The 16337-nt window shown below is 40.3% G+C and overlaps 1 protein-coding gene and 1 long non-coding RNA gene across 11 annotated transcripts in view; one reads left to right on the top strand and one right to left on the bottom strand.

The window, feature by feature from the left end:
- Window positions 1-2799: 2799 nt before the first annotated feature.
- Window positions 2800-16337, bottom strand: part of LOC103151791 (ankyrin-3-like) — a 105891-nt gene continuing 92353 nt past the window's right edge. For 7 of the 10 annotated variants that reach the window (XM_016681842.1, XM_016681802.1, XM_016681813.1 and 4 more), the window contains 9 exons: window positions 15530-15604; window positions 13919-14050; window positions 13225-13368; window positions 7919-8480; window positions 7660-7840; window positions 6965-7048; window positions 5521-5946; window positions 4290-4361; window positions 2800-3443 (listed from right to left, as the gene is read on the bottom strand). In XM_016681842.1, coding sequence (XP_016537328.1) covers window positions 4314-4361; window positions 5521-5946; window positions 6965-7048; window positions 7660-7840; window positions 7919-8480; window positions 13225-13368; window positions 13919-14050; window positions 15530-15604 — 1652 coding nt within the window. In that variant the 3' untranslated portion in view covers window positions 2800-3443; window positions 4290-4313. The remainder of the gene's footprint in view (window positions 3444-4289; window positions 4362-5520; window positions 5947-6964; window positions 7049-7659; window positions 7841-7918; window positions 8481-13224; window positions 13369-13918; window positions 14051-15529; window positions 15605-16337) is intronic. The other 3 variants (XM_016681831.1, XM_016681829.1, XM_016681838.1) reach the window with 3 other exon arrangements.
- LOC107838682 (uncharacterized) lies at window positions 15580-15998 on the top strand. The gene is made up of 2 exons (XR_001664768.1): window positions 15580-15669; window positions 15722-15998. It is a non-coding gene; the product is annotated as an uncharacterized LOC107838682 (long non-coding RNA).

The raw sequence follows: 16337 nt of genomic DNA, 5'->3' as shown, positions 1-16337 counted from the left end.
AAGTACAATGAATAACTCCAGTTGTTTTCTGTTTTTGCAGACTAATGTGTTTCAGGGAACAAAATCATATCACGCTGGAGGACGTACAAATGCTGACACAGCTGAACAGCCCACCGCCAGAAAACACTGCGTTCTAGTTTACCTTCTGAAAAACCTATAAAGACAGAAAAACGTTTCTAGGAGAGTAAATCGATAACTAAGCACCAGAGTCTTCAGAACCGAGTAGCAGTGATGACGTGGAACCACACGTCACGCTTCTGTCTCAACACCGGTTTGTACACATGCAGGCTGTGGTGCAAGCTGAAAATTCAATAGTTGTGTTTGTGAACTTCAAATTGGGACAGCCTTCTGTGTCAAACGACTTATGACACAGTTTTTGACCTAAAATGCAGTTTTCACTATGAAAACAAAATTGTGAAGAGCTTAAAATCTTCAAGATCTTACTTGCATTAGGATGTTTGTATTTCAGGTATAATTTACCCTAAGATGATCAAAAAGGCTCTTAGTTAAGAGACCCAGATGAAAAACAGACATTTAGGGATTGTGGTTTTTGTTTGTCAAACGCCGGAGTGTTTTATTAGGTTTTTAAAGGGATGAAACAAAAACCTGTGCAAAACGATGTGCAAAACAGTACAGTGGAAGAAAAATGATAGATGGTTTTCAATGTTTTATTACAAACAAAACCCAAAAAGTGCTGCATAAATTTGTACACCTTGAACAATGGCTGTTCACCTTAGAAAAGGTGGCAGCATCAGGGCTGTTTAGATCCTTTTCTTCAGTAGGACCAGGGAAACTGGTCAGAGTTGAAGCAAAGATGGATGGAGCGAAACACAGAACAATACCAGGAGAAAACCAGTTAGATACTGCAAAAGACTTGGGTGGAAGTTCACCTAATAGTATGAGACCAACCCTAAACATACAATCAGAGCTACAATGGAATGGTTTACTTTAGAGCATATTCATGAGTTCGAATAGCCTGTAAATGAATCGAAAGGCGATGTTTGGAAAACCCTACAATCAAAATGCACAGCTGCTTCTACCAGTTTAAAAAGAAAATTGGCAACAGTTTCAGTTTCTAGATGTGCAGAACAGGAATAAATCTTCTTAGGTTGTCCTAGATACCTTCAACCAATTAATGAGGAAATCATTTAGCATCATCCACCGCCTCCACGGTGGATGCAAGGAAAACGATGCATATACACTAAAAGTCAAGGTAATGCCTCAATTTTGTCCAGATTTTGTTGCTATTGGACAAGATCCACCTTAATAAAGACTTTGGGCATGCAGACCAGTTTCTGGATTTATACAATCATACCTGCTCCAACTGGCTTTCCCTGCTAAAAGCGCAAACATCATTCTGTTTAATATTCTGCGACGTTTTTGTCCACATGTAAACTGAGCGGTGTGGGGAAATGATCGTGCAGTTCTTGGTAAACGCCAGTGAGAAAAACAAAGTTTGTTTTTGCCGAGCAGGCTGGAGGCAGCCTAGACACGGGTTTGACTTTGTCGTTTTTAAGCCGAGCTATTTTGGATCTGCATTAGACGTGACCCAAAAAAGCTTGTCAGAAAATTTATCAACTATAAAAAAAAAAAAAAATAAAAAAAAAAGAGTCTTGAGTCCACACATCCCTGCTGGACCAGAACCTTTTGTTGTGGAGAGTTTAGTTTGCATACACAGGCTCTCTCCCACAGTCTCTGATATGAATCTGTGATCTATTCCAGTCTGTTGCTATTGGCTTCCACTGCAATAGTACAGCCTGTTCTTTAACCACACTGTTTTGTCAAATCTCACTGGTTTCCCGTCTTAAAAAGTATGTTTAATGAGGTTGTGACATCATTCCATCTAAGAATAATGCAACTTAAAAAAAGGCAATATATATGTTTTATATTACGTTCGATGCAGAAGAAACACAGTGACACACGGTGTTTTTAGGTTAAAACACAGTTTATTTTTTTTTATTTTTGCTTAAATAATTAATCATCCAGGATTGGCTATGTTTGTTCGTCATACATGTGGGTACCAGATTTATTTTCAGTGAATGCGTGGGGTAGATTCGTATGAAAAAGAAACAGAAACACAGGAAAAGTAGATTTACAGTAAAAGAGACTTAACATTTTCACCAATGTGAAGTCACGGGTGTGATTTGTGTGATTCCAGCTGTTGGTACCAGTTACGGTTTTGGTGATTGACGCTAAAAAATCAGATCATGTAAATAACAGTTAAATAAGATGAAAGTTGTAAAAACCTAACATAAAAACAGTCCCCCTTTTTAAAAACACCAGTAGACAGAAAAGCCATAGTATGCATGTTGGGAGTAAAGATTTATGATACACACGCACACACACGCGCGTACACACGCACTCAGGGCTGGCAGCAGATTAGAGCTAATATTCCAGCCTGCAGGTTACATCTGACAAAACCGCTCGTCCTTTTTGTTAGATCAAAAGAGCGAAGATTTACTGTCCGACAACTTAAATATGGAGTGTGATTACTAAATCAAAGACTGCCACGGATGGTAAACCTTTGTGTTATTATGAGCCTAAACAGATAAAGAAGTTCTGTCAAAACCTCACTAATTGTATTACAGTGCTTTAAAAGTAGAAGAAAGGAAAAAAAAAAAAAAAAAACATTAAAAATAAAGTGACACAACATGCAGCAAAATATAATTTCTCTGGAGAACGTTCCACAGCAGAGTAGCTGTTTTTGGACATCCAATGTGTAAAATTAAGCTTTTTTTTTTTTTTCCTGCATTCGTTCATCGTTGTCATACAGCTTTTTTTTTTTGCTCCTTTTTTTTCCATTATTCAGGAAGAGCAAATCAAGTCACACAGTCAAGTGCACAGACTCTGCAAAGCCTCATCAGCTCAAATCAGTGCATAAACAATCTGTGAAGCTACTATTTATTTACTTTTTTTGTTGTTGGTTTTATACAGTGCCAGTTATATACAACAAAATCGCCCCCCTTTGCTGTTAGATTTTATTTAAAAAAAAAAAAAAAGAAAAAAAAGGAACCACGTGGTATACTCCAGTGCTGCTGTTTCAGATTCAGGAGGGGAAAAAAAAAAAAAAAAGAAAACAAAAAGGCGAGTGTCAGAGTGGAGTCTGTTCTGTCAGCAGGTCTTTTTTTTATTTTTATTTGGCTGCAGATGCAGTTCATTCGCTGCTGATGAGCTGAAGTTTTCCGCTCACGTCCATGCCTGTCCCCTCCGGTTTGTTTTGTTTTTCTTTCTTTTTTCTGTTTTCCGACAGCGAGTGAGTTCGGTGACATGCTCATGCGAAATCAAGGAAAAGTAACGTCGTCTTGCTGTAAACCATGCGCTGTAGGTGAATGCTTCTAAAACACTTTAGCTGACTTGACACGTCCCGTCCAGATCTTCTTCACTGTGGACTCCGGTTCAGCTGTTTTTTCCAAGAGTGGCATCGCCGTGAGTGACTTAAAAACCTGGAGGGTAGAAGGCAACGATTTACACTTTGAAGCAAAAATGTAAAAAAGGTTATTCAGAAATGTTAGTTTTATTTTCTCAGGTGAAACAAGTGTTTTCCAAAAAAATATTCATAACCTGTGAGCTTTTTACATACATTTGGTGATTTTACAAGCGTAAACTTTGAATTTTGAAGGTGAAGGAAAATATAGGAGCAAAATTTGAGTTTTTTTTTTTCTTTTTCACATTTGCCGTCGTCCTTTTTACTCATGTGCAACCAAATTTCCTTCAGAAGTCGCATCAGTCCAGCATAAAGCCGGAACTACGAAGGAACGATTAAGATTAAAGTATATTAAAGTGTTAGAAAAGTGCAAAGTCTGGACCTAAGTCCAATTAGGAATTTGTAGAAAGACTTGAACATTGACATGTACTCTCCAGTCAATCTAACTGGACATGATCTATTTAGGAAAAATTTAGACACAGGTAAAAAAAACAAAAAAAAAACAAAAAATGGTTTCACAAAGTACAGGCTCAGGGCCCTAAATGCTAATTTTAAAAATGATGTAGAATTTTTCGATTACCTCATATTTATGAACGAAACAAAAAATCTCAACGAGGTCCATGAAAGTTTGTGGCTGTAACCTGACACAGCCTGTAAAGGTTTATGTTGTATAAATACTTTTGCAAAGAACCGGATTTTGCTGTAAGCACAATTATTCAAGGATTTTCACACAAAAAAACTTTAAAATGTTTTTTCCAAGTTCAGATTTAACAAGATTGTGCTCAGGTGCACTGTTTCAATTTAACACTCACTTATTAAAAGAACAAAAGCACAAAGTTCAGGACCCAGAAAAGGATAGTCTTACCTGGTTATTTTTAGAGCTTGGCCGTTACGACTGACTGTTTTTTTCGTGCTTCTTGCTGGAACCATCTCCAGGCTGGGCAGAAAAAGCAGCAAAAGAAAAAAAAAAACAGAAAAAATTATAAGTTATTAATTTGTTCAGGCAAAGACTGTTCTCCAGGCGTTATTAAAAGCGCACACAAGTCTGGTCACTACAGCAGGCGGCATGCTGGAAGAAAAATTAGCTCAGGGAGAGAAAGAAAAGTTTCTATCAATGTACAAGCAAATTCCATATGGTTAAAAAAAATATATATATATATATATATAAAAAAAACATTCTGTATTTAATGAAACACCCAATATTTGTTATTTAGAACCTGAAAACAATTCAAAACCACTGCAAACTGCGATCAACTCTGTTTTTCACACAGGCATCGACACTAACAGGTCGCATCGCTGCTAAGCATCAGAGATCACAATTTACTTCAAAACATGTCACAAAAATCAAGAATGGAAACGGCTCAACTTTAGCACACTGCAGAGTTTCACTCGTGACTTATTTAATACACCGAGACGATGTTCAGGCGTAAAGCGTCACCTTACGTGTGTTCACTCATGCCGTAAGACTGATGGGGTTTTTAAAGGTATATGGTTTCGAAATGTATCATTAAAGCAAAATTACAACTGCACTCACTGATGTTCTGAAAGTCAGTTTAAAAAGCAATTGCTGTTGTTCTTTCAAATCTTTTTCATAGCAATAGGCTGTTCAGCCAGTTGAACTTAGTTTTACTGCAGTAGATGCCCGCACCCGAATCTCGATACAGGGATTTCAGAGTGCTGGAAGTATTTATATTCCAATCAAATTCACTAATGCCATGGAAGCTCTACTCTCAAGTGTATATTCACTGAAGTCAGAGAAAAAGTGGGTATTTGTGACAAACATCGCTAAACTTGTTGATTGGCTTCATCAAACATTGAGCGATTATGAAGTTGGCTTGTTACCATTAAGTACTTGTTTAATTTGGTCTTATTAATATTTTCTAACCATTAATATTCAGGATTGGATATTTCTGCAGTTGTCTTGTGGATTAGAAATCCAAAAACCACTAGAACCACACTTCTACACACCAAACACAAACTACACCTGCAAATGCAGGTGTTATTTTGTTGTCGTTGTTTGTTTCAAGGTTTTATCTCATTTCAGTGCCATGCAAGTGCAAGTCGGTCCAGGTGCAGCGGTTGGTTTTAACGCCAACCTGTGTTTTCTCTCTCTGGGCCTCCTCCTTGTGGCCGTGTCGGGAGCGCTTCCCTCTTTTTTTGCCCCTCCCACCCTTGTTTCCTACTGTAGATGCTGCAGCCTCTGCTGATGCAGCAGCAGCAGCAGCATCATCTGCCTCGCCTTCATCAACACCCGAAGTTCCTTCCCCTGGAATAGCCTGGCCTTCACATTCCAGCCTTTCCTGTGAGTTGAAACCCCGACGAACCACCTTTCTGATAACCTGTAGGGGGCAGAAGCAGGTCAGGAAGAGGAGGGTGGGAAAAATAACAGAATGGAAGATGTTTGCAGGTAAGCCGCAGCAAGGCAGGAAGATGGTTACTTTTCTGGTGACCAGATTCCCATCATCATCTATAAACTGCTCCTCAGTAACGGACTGTCCAGGAATGTTTCTGGCCTCCTCTCCCTGTGATGGAAGTTGGAGGAAGAAAGGATGAGTGGAAAAAAAACAAAAGACAAATGGGTGGGATGGGAAAGGAAGAGCAAAGCTGCAGGCTTTTTTTTTAAGAGTTAAAGTGCCACTTTCAGAAGCAACAAGCAGGAATCCTCCATTGTTATATTCAAACAGATTCGAAGGGTTTGGATCAAAAAGAAGAAGAAGAAGAAAAAAAACCTTTAAGCTGCAAACAGATTCATTTAAACCTGCTGTCATGCAAAAAACAAAAAACAAAATGGGACATGCATAAACTCAATGCATTGAGATAATTAGATGAAATTCTGCAACAAGTAACAATCCAATAACTCCACTGTTAACAGACTGAAAACTATTGTCCGATCTTTTGTCATTTAGCCACATTTTCTCACTGAAAACCTGTAATAGATTGTAGAAATGACTTAAAAAAAACACCAGTATGCAGGTACAGGATGTCTCTCTGTAGATGGCCTCATTTCATACATAAAAACTATATAAAAATTACAAAAATGGGAAGGTGTGAAAAGACCAGCACCTCATTAATCTCTAGTGGAAATATATCCCAGCAATCACAACCATATCCGTCGACTTGGTTTTGCACAACCAAACAAAGCAAAGCAAAGCAAATCAATCAACCAACCAACCAAATATGATGCTGAAGCCAACAAGCGGTCAGTGCACCAACACTAACTCAGCTTTATGTGAAAATAAATACGGAGATATTTTTCATTGAAATTTCAGGGGCCAGACAAGAAAACGTAGTTCACTACACATTTCTATCCAGTTCTGTATTTCCGCCGATGGTTTTCGTGAAAACCGTTTACAGCGTTCGATGTGTCTAGACTAACAGGAGCACACAAACCCTGAAATTACAACACACAGCTTCTTTCATGCTAAGGGAAGCATGGCAGTAGATTGCACCGGCTCTCTTGAGCTTTACACACTTTGTCTTTGGGCTGAGCTCAGCACTCTGATCACACACACACACACACGCACACCAGGCCTCACACACCTTGAGTATGACCCGTCTGCGGTACACCCTGGTAGTGACGGTGTCGTCGTCGTCAGAGCCGGACTCATCAGCTCTGATGGTTTCCTGACAAAGGCAGCCCAGCGGCGGGGCATTGTTAACAACCCCGATGTGTCCAAAGTATGTTTTACCTCAACACTTGACTACATTTGCACTAATAAGTCATCTCTGATAGGTCATTGGCAGGTCAGACAATTTGATTTCTGAAGGGATCCGCTTTTCACTTCCTGACGTGGAAAACACGTTGAGGGAGGCACGATTGTGATCCTCCCCGCTACGACATGCTGAGCACCACGGCCATCGTACCTTGGACTTCAAGGTTCCAAGGTGTTTGGAACCTTGAAGTCAAACTTTCAACATCCTGCCTAAAAAAATATTGACTAAAATGTTTAAATGAGTTGCTGACTGAACTGGGGATGATCTTATAATTCCTCCCTGTTTTTGAATTGATATGTACTGCCTCACTCCTAGAACCCCGTGGGCACATTTAATCTATTTTATGTGTTATAGTAAAAAAATAAGTATATATCTTTGTCACACAAAATTGAAAACTGCATCTCAGACATCAAGGAATCATTACTAATTCTGGTGGCTTTGAAAAAACCCCAAAACATGTATTGAAGACTTTGTCGAACGCATGAGATCTCAGTTTCATGAGACGGGTGAAAGCTTCTCACCTGCACTTTGTGCTGGGACTTGTCACCTACGTCCTCCCGTCCTCTGCTGGGTCCCGATGTCCTGCTGTCCTCTTCGGCCCCTTTCTTCTTGGCTTCTTTTTCCCTCCCTTCCCTGGCCGGCTCTGTGTGACCTCCGTTCTGAGCCGGGGGCTGCTCCAGGGAATCGGCTGGACTGTCGGGGCTGAATCGGGTGAAAGGCTTCAGACCCAACAGCAGATTTGCGGGTTTGAGCCGAGCAGTAGAACGGATCGAATCTTACCTGCTCTCCGTGTCCTTGCTGCTGCTGTGTCCAGCTGTGGCTCCGGACGCCTCAGTCCTCCAGCCTGGAACTGAAGAAATGTTTTTTTCTGCTTGCCGAACTTGCTCAAGGATCGCATTCACTCTCTCTTCGGTCATCTCCTCTTCCTCCACGCCTCCCTCCAGCTGTATGTCCTCCAGCAGACTCCGCAGTCTCTCCTGGGTCATTTCCTCTTCTTCCTCTCTTCCATTTTGAGAACCGTCTTCTTTAAGGTTCCCCGCCCTCCGGTCATTTTCTGGCATCTCCACAGTCGTCCCTCTGTCTCCTCCGGTCAGAACTGTGTCTTCAGGCCCCGCAATAGGAGGCTCAGAGCCAGCGGCCGGAACCACGGTGGACGGGTCGCTGCTGGAGGTGCTTGTGGTCTGAGCTAGGGAGAGGTCACTAGGTCTGGTGAGTGTGGTCCTACTTGGGGACATTACGCTAGCTTCGCCCTCACTAAAGAATTCATCGGAGCGCAGGGGGGTACAGGGGACGTAGTTGAGTTCTGTTGGGGTTTTCAGTTCCACATCTATACTGTGGTCTCCTGGATGGATGGCAGGAGTAAAGGATTAGAGGATAGATGAGGGAGGGGGAGGGGGAGGGGGAGAACAGAGGGAGGGGAGGTGGAAGGGAGAGGTGAAGTTGTGGAGGTGATGAAATGAGAAACACTTATGTAACATATAGGAGGAGCTTCTGTTCAAAAGCCACTTAAAACAAATTACACAAAAGCAGGCAGCGGGGAGAAACTGTAAACTCTTAAGGATTCATTCGACGTGGTTTCTATATTGGTGTATAGAAACCAATATAGGTTTCTATATTAAACTCACTGGCCATTTTTGTGACAATTATGTTCAGAAATTCATTTGGATGTGTTGAGAAAATATTAGACCATGTTATTTTATTTGACTTTTATTTACACAGGTTGTCTCATTGAGATTCAATATCTCATTTGCAAGAGACACAATATAAGATGGCTAATGTTAAGGCAAAAGCTGGCTCAAAAAAACAACAAAAAAAACCGAAAGAGAAACATTTGTTGTTCTTTCTTTGGTATGGGGGATGAAGACTACACCATGTTTCAAAACACGTGTTTTTTTGGGGGGGAAAAAAAGTGCTAGGTAGTGCATACTATGGAAAGTTTAGAAAGTAAAGAGCCAGTTTCCTAATTGAAATGCCCCGATGAGTTTACTGAATCTGCCATTTAAAATGATAAAATGTGCGGCCGTTGTTGAGTTTACATGTTCTCTTTCAATAACGGCTTGAGTGTAATCTGTATTTGGGACTTCTGAACCAGCCTCACACCAAACACAGCACTGTCAAATCATAATGGAGACAGAGATATAAAGAAACATCAGAAAATGTGAAAGCAGAACTTAGCAAACTGTATTTAACTTATAATCACACTGTGCCTTGCAAACACAATCGCATCCCTTCAGCTTGTGCACATTTGGTTACAACCACGACCTTCAGTGTGCTGCATTGAGAGTTTGCTTGACAGATAAACACAAAATTGTAAAACTAAAGTGATGCACATCATTTAAAACTTCAGTGGAACTGACTTTCTGTGTAAATGGAGTGAAGAACAGGAGAGTGTCAGGCGGCTCGTGGCATCTCAGACAAATGCACACCACTCTTTTCAGTTTGTTATTTGTTAAAATAAATAAAAAATATATTTTCTCTTTTTCTCCGCCTTACAACTAAGGTCAACTTTGTGTTTACTTATCACATAATTCCCAATAAGACTGAGTAAGGTTTGTGGTTGTAACGCTCAAAGGGTGAAACATTTTTGCAAGGCATTGAATCCTCAGGCCTGAAGGGGGCACTTCAAAGTCAGGTTAGCCTTTTGTAAAAGCACTTAATAATAGGCTCATTTAGTTAGTTAGATTTATAACTTCTTTTAAGAAAGCTAAACTCCATATTCTCATAACAACAAAGTAATTTAGGCAGGAAATAGCAGAATAACTGAGAGGACCCTAAATGTAAATCTCAGGAACTGAACGATCGCGTCTGAAGTACGAGGGGATACCAGGGGGAAGGGGAGATGGCGGAGGGGAAGGAGGGCAGAAGATAGGAGGAGAGGATTGGTACATGATGTTACACAACTGTGGAGGTGGAGGAGAGGAGACAAACAGTAAAGCAGGAGGAGAAGCAGGGACAGATGAAAAAGTAGGAGAGGAGCGAGAGTTGGAAGGCGGAGACCAACTTTTCCGAGTTGGGCTTAGTATGTGCGGTTGAAGGGAGGAAGAAAATGAGGCCGAGGGTAGAGTTACCCCAGAAGGAGAGAAGTTTGGAGGAAAGAAGAACGTGGAGCAGCTAAAAGGACTTCGAGGAGTGGGAGGGAGCGGAGGGGAGTAAAGCAGGGTGGAGAAATGAGGGAGAACAGGAGCAACAGGCAGGAGGTAAACAGGAGGCATGGCAGGGGGAGAAGGGAAGGTGAAGACAGAGGAGGGAGAAGACAGAAGGCTGATTTTACTGGGATAACGAGGAGAGGAGATGGAGGTGAAAGGCTGACAGGTCTGAGGATACGGGGGGAGAGTAGGACTGTTAATAACTTTCGGAGCTACATCGTGACAAGTGCACCAGGACACAAGACGAGAAAGACAAGACAACTGTTAAGACAGAAATCAGACAGAAAGACAAAAGGCATGTGAAAATAAACATGTCAAGCACCGACAATGAAATGAAGAAGTAACTGATTAAGGAGCTGATGGTGTTTAAGCTGCAGAGAAGAGGGCTTTTGCAGTCACAGGGTTCCTTATAAGCTGACAGGCAACAGGAGTCTTAGCAGCAGCTGGAGCTCAACGCTGAACACATCTCGCAAAGGGACCGGCTTTAACATCATCACCTCGACTCCAAGGCGAACTTTCAGGAGTGATGTTAATTTTGTTTCTTACTGTTGAGATCTGTCAAAGCAAACTGGTGGGCAACAAAGAGGAAAATGCAAACCGCTTTTTAGATGCAAAAGGCGTTTTTCCGCAAAAGCGGAGGGGCGATGCATACTAAATATGGAAATAACTGGAGCGCACTGGCATTTTGTGAAGTTGTTCCTGCGCAGGTGTCTCTAAAGAAAGCAAAGCATAATTGAAGAGGTAATCTACTCAGTTCTGATTTAAAAAGTGAAACTCAGGCATAAAATATATTCATTGTATGCAGAGTGACAGAGAAATTGGGGCCTACTGGAAAAAAAAAAATAAAAAATTGATGTATTGACATTACTTGCACTTAGCATTTAGCTGGGACTCTTTGCATAAATTGCCGAATTAACCTTCTGGTATCAATGTTGTTTGCCCGCTCTTTTCAATCACACCTTTCCCTCAACCGCGAGGACGGTGAAGCGTCTTGAACCAGGACACAAACAACGAGGATGGGCGGACCACTGTTTGCAGGGCCAACTCATACGCCGTCGCCACCATCGTCCCCGGAATTATCCAATTTCATATTGTCAGAATCGAAATCTTGAGCTGTGAAGAAATTTAATTTGTGTAGCTAGTCAATATAATATGTTTTACTTTTTTGACTTGAATTTCTGAAATAAATTACCTTTTCAATTTAAATCTCGGTTTAACTGTCGACAATGCCATATCGCTAATGGCATGGGTAAAATTAAGGACGAGCAGCGGCACAACTCTTCTTCTCCGCTTAGCAAGTCGCTATCTTGGCCAAAGCACCGATCCAGCATTACGTTGTGGTTTCACAGATGGCTAAAATTCAGATTTTATTCTAAAAAAATCGCAGAGCATAGGAGCAGGAGCAGATGTTCGATCCCGAAGCTGCTATGTTTTATCAGAAGTTACTCATTCATGGGAAGTAGCTGGTTAGTGTTGCCGGGAGATGTTTCTGTAGACGTTAGTCGCTCTGAAGCAAGAAGAAGAGGAGTAGGAAGAGGAGGAGCAGCAGCAGGGGAGTCTGCTGGTCTCAAAGCAGAGGAAGCTACAGCGGAGCGTAGAGGACGGGAGGCTTGGAGGACACCAGGAGATGGCAGGTACAATACAGCTAGCAGCAGTGAAAGAAGCAGCGTTATACACTTACAAAAAAAATAAATAAATAAAAAGTAAAATACCCCAGCAGTTTCAACTCATCTGTGAGTGCCATCTTAGACTGAGCGAGATCGACACTCCTAGATGCGTTGAAAAGCTTTCGCCGATTAAAAATAATTTTTAAAAGTGAATTTTTAACTTTAAAAATGTGGGCAGGCCGCATTGCAAGCAGAGTTACACACGTGCATGCAGTTAATTGTCCTTAATCAGTTGGAAATTGCCTCAACGCTTGAAATCATCTTTGTACAAAGATCACACCGTCTCAAGAGAAACACAGATCTTTTCTGTTAAGATGACTTCAGGAACCTTGATAAAGCAGAAACAGGATATGAGGTTCATTGCATAGTTTTTGCTTAAAAATAGCTGTCTTTAAATCATTGACGGAATAAAAGCACTGAGCAAAATAAAAGCAACATAATAATAAAGGCAAGGAAATGTGATATCAAGCATACAATTCAGTGAAGGAAAGTCCAAAAAAAAAAAAAAAAGGAACAAAGGGGCCATTTTTTTTTTTATCAACGTTTTGCAATTATGGTCAGTGGATTCCACAACACCAGAGATTACTGCCACATTTCATTATTTAGTAGGAAAGACAGAAACACAGAGATAGAGAGAGTAAAAAAAAACAAAAGACTCGCCATACTGCATGAACGCAAACATGCTGCTCTGAAGAACTTGTTTTCGATGTGCTTTAAAAGTAGATATGTTGTATCAAAGTTCCGAATATTCACATATACGTAACTAGCGTCCTGCCTCATCTGAAAAATACGCCTCATATGTGCATGTATGCCTTTTTTGAAAAATAAAAAACATTACATTCATCAGATGGGGCAGAGACAGCGATCACTTCCTTCATCATGCTTTTGTGCATTTCCCATAAGAAAAAACACACACACACACACACACAAAAAAAAAATAAATAAAAATCATGCACCGTCTTCACTGGTACAGATTTTTCGACATTCAAAATTGTCCATATTGTCTGTTTTTTTTATTTATTTATTTTTTTTAAAGCTAACTAGCCTACTTGATAACATAAGACACCTTAGATGTCTTAGAGCTACAGAAAACTATCTCAAATAACCGACTGGAGCCCTATGTCGTTTTAGGCTGGCCCCTTGTGGTTTGATCCAGCAGGATTGCTTCAGTATTTGTGTGCACAGTTAGGTCTAACTATCTGGCTGAGAGAGGAAGTGAAGAATGAAGGGATAGACTGAGAGGATAGTTCAGCTAGGGTGGGCTACACTTTACCATCGGACTGATCCGGGAATACTGCGTTATCATCGGCAAAGCAGCGTGTGCCTGTTATGTTACCGTAGTCAAATATGGGCCCTTCCAGCAAAGTCACAATATCCAACCGATTGATCTTAGTCAGCACCGCAGTTAAAGCATCCGCTGGAGGGGAGAAAGAAACAGAGAGGGGGAAAGATGGGTTATGCTTGTCATGTTTCGATCCACAAATTGTGGTTTTCGTTTGAATTATTGGTTTTCATCTCACTCACACCTGGAATGAAAATAGATTTGACTGATCCAACCACATAAAGATAACTCTTGTGACTGAGGAAACTGTTCAGGACTCAGTTCAGAGCAAAGCTGTTATGGCTACTGGAAACTCTTAGTTAGCTTAGTTAAGTGCAAACAGAAGAAATGGAGAGGGGGAGAAAGGATGGGGTCTACCTGCCAGGTTCAATATATTAGCAATAAATACATGAAAAATAAATAACCAGTTCTTCAAAAATTGTTGATTAACCATTCAAAGGACAAACACAGTAGAAAAAGGGGGGGAAAGTGGCACAAACAAGTTAACCTATCTGGCTGCCATCTGTCTAATAGTTGCATCAAAATTTTAGTACAAAAGACTGCAGACTGCAGGAAAACTAGGCAGACAAAACTTGTAAACCAGCAAATCTAAATCAAAACGAACCACACCACAGTTTTTGCTTACTTGTGGCATTTTTACCATCCCTGTGCACCCATTTCTTTAGAAGCATAAAGCTCTGCGCTGTCAGGGAATTTGGGTTTTCCACTCTGATGAAATTGATTTCTTCCACAGAGAAATTCAACTCCCTGGCCAGCTCTGTAAAAGCAGAAGATGCCAAGAAAGATTATTCAAGGTTATAAACAAAACATTAATTTCAACACCAAATCGATTACATAATGTACAATATTTATGTTTATCAGGATAAAAGAAGTTGCAGGAGGGCAAATAGCTGTGCAATGCAAATGTCGATTAAATTACTGATGCTAATTAGAACGAAAAGAGATGTCATTTGAATTCTAAACTGCATGTGTACATATATCACCAACTAATTAATGATTCTATGTTTAGACCTAAATCACAGTCTCTATTTTAATCTAATTAAACGGTCAGATTAAAAATAAATGACTGGGAGCCGTGAAAGTGTGCCAAAAAACAACTCAACTCTAACCTAGCAAGGCACAAGGAGGCGGTGCACGCTATAAATCTGAAACATTGTGTTCTCTGCGGCTCTGTGACAGCAGGATGCATTAAATATAGATTTTCTACACTGGACAGACAGAAACACCTCTACAACTGAGCTGTGCACACAGTGACAGAGTCCCACCCATCTGCACACGGGCAGGCAGGCGTGGAGCAGTACTGCAGTGCAGGATGCCAGGCTTGGACTCAAACTGAACTGCAGAGGCCACACCCTTGTTTCTGCTCTTGAGGAAAATGCGCAAACGTATGCCGTATCTGTCTCGTAAATACACTCAGAGTGAAAGTAGCACGATTTATAAGTTAGATTAATATTAATATATCTGCTATGTAATATATCTGCTATGTTAATGCCAATGCTCCACATGCATGCCTAATTAAAAAAAAAAAATATATATATATATATATATATTTTTTTTCTGACTGTAATGGCATTTTATGTTAATTTATAAAGATACATTTTGATTTTGATATATTAGTATTTAGTAAGGTGTGGACCTTAGCTTAAAAGAGCCACTTTTTCGAGAACTAGCACCTGGGCTACATCTGCCACATTTCTTTAGTTCAACCATCAGAACTGCCTGGGAAAATGACTGGATTGTCACACAGGCTTCACAACAACTTGTCTTGAATCCTCTAAAACATTTCTGGAAACCATTTGCACGCAACCCCACAATGATGAGGGTTAGGTCTACCTTACTGCATCACCCCACACCTATGAAGGATACATCATAAAAATTTGAATGGTATATGTATGATGTATTTAAATCATGTCTTCCAAATCCAGTAAACCGATTTGACCTCATATCAACAAAGCTCCATTTCAGCACGGCGCTCCAGTATGCTACTAAACCTGACTGAAGCTGTCTGGTGGCAATGAAGAACCTTCTCAGTTGTCATAATGTTGTGACTAATCAGTGTAAATTCCACTGCAGTGAGGAGTCATCAAGACGTTACACTAACTGTCCACTAGATGGCAAAACTGCAACACTTTTAAAACTCCTGTAATGAAGCCTGATCGCAGTTCTGCTGATTCATCGGTCTTGCACTCCAAATTCCTGGATGCAAAGGTAGAAACCGAGATAAATTCAGACTCACCAGTCCAGCTGAGGCCGAGATGGTCAGCTACGATCGCCATGCGGACGTCTGTTCGCTCACAGGGACTCTGGGGGCCTGAGGGATTAAAGCCAGAATAGAAAAACGATCAGTATGACATAATGATGAAAGTCTCCAAATGAGTTACACATGGTTCACCAAAAAAAAAAAAGAAAACAAAAATGGCTCTCAAAGAGATCAATACCATTTACAGAAGGAAAATGTTTCTTTCTGTAAATGTGAAAGCGAACTCTTCATTCACATTCAGCAGGAAAGTGAACCGAGAGTTTACTTTTTCCAGACCCCTAACGCATCTAAAATAATTTGGGAAGCTGATATCTGTTAAAATGAACAAGACTTGTTCTCATATTGTTTCGTGAGAGTATCAAATATGTTCACTGTCTCAAGTTTCAACTTTTCTGGCCAAACTTTCCTCAAACTTTTCGTTTTAGATCCTCGTTTGATTTAAAGTTTACATTTTTTATGAGAGTAAGGCTATTTTTTGAGAATTAAAAAGAAAAATGCAACATTTAATTTGAGTAAAAGTGCACTTCACGATTTTTAGATTTTTATTCTTTAGAAATGTTAAAAACCGCACATCATTTACCTGTCACTTCACCATTTCTGATAGCAATGAATCAAACAGTTACTGTGTAGGGGATATCTGCCTCACTGTTCAGGATCCAGATGTAAATCCATATGCTTTTACTTACCAAATGTAAGTAAAAGTGACGCAGAACTTCAGTCCAATTAAAAGCTTGAGGATGTTTGAGGCCAGAAAATGAATAATTATATATATATCTATATCTAT

Source organism: Poecilia formosa, unplaced genomic scaffold, assembly GCF_000485575.1.
Source record: "Poecilia formosa unplaced genomic scaffold, Poecilia_formosa-5.1.2 Scaffold7, whole genome shotgun sequence".
NCBI lineage: Eukaryota > Metazoa > Chordata > Actinopteri > Cyprinodontiformes > Poeciliidae > Poecilia > Poecilia formosa.
The sequence above is the reverse complement of the archived record's forward strand: the minus strand, read 5'-3'. Positions and strand labels throughout refer to the sequence as shown.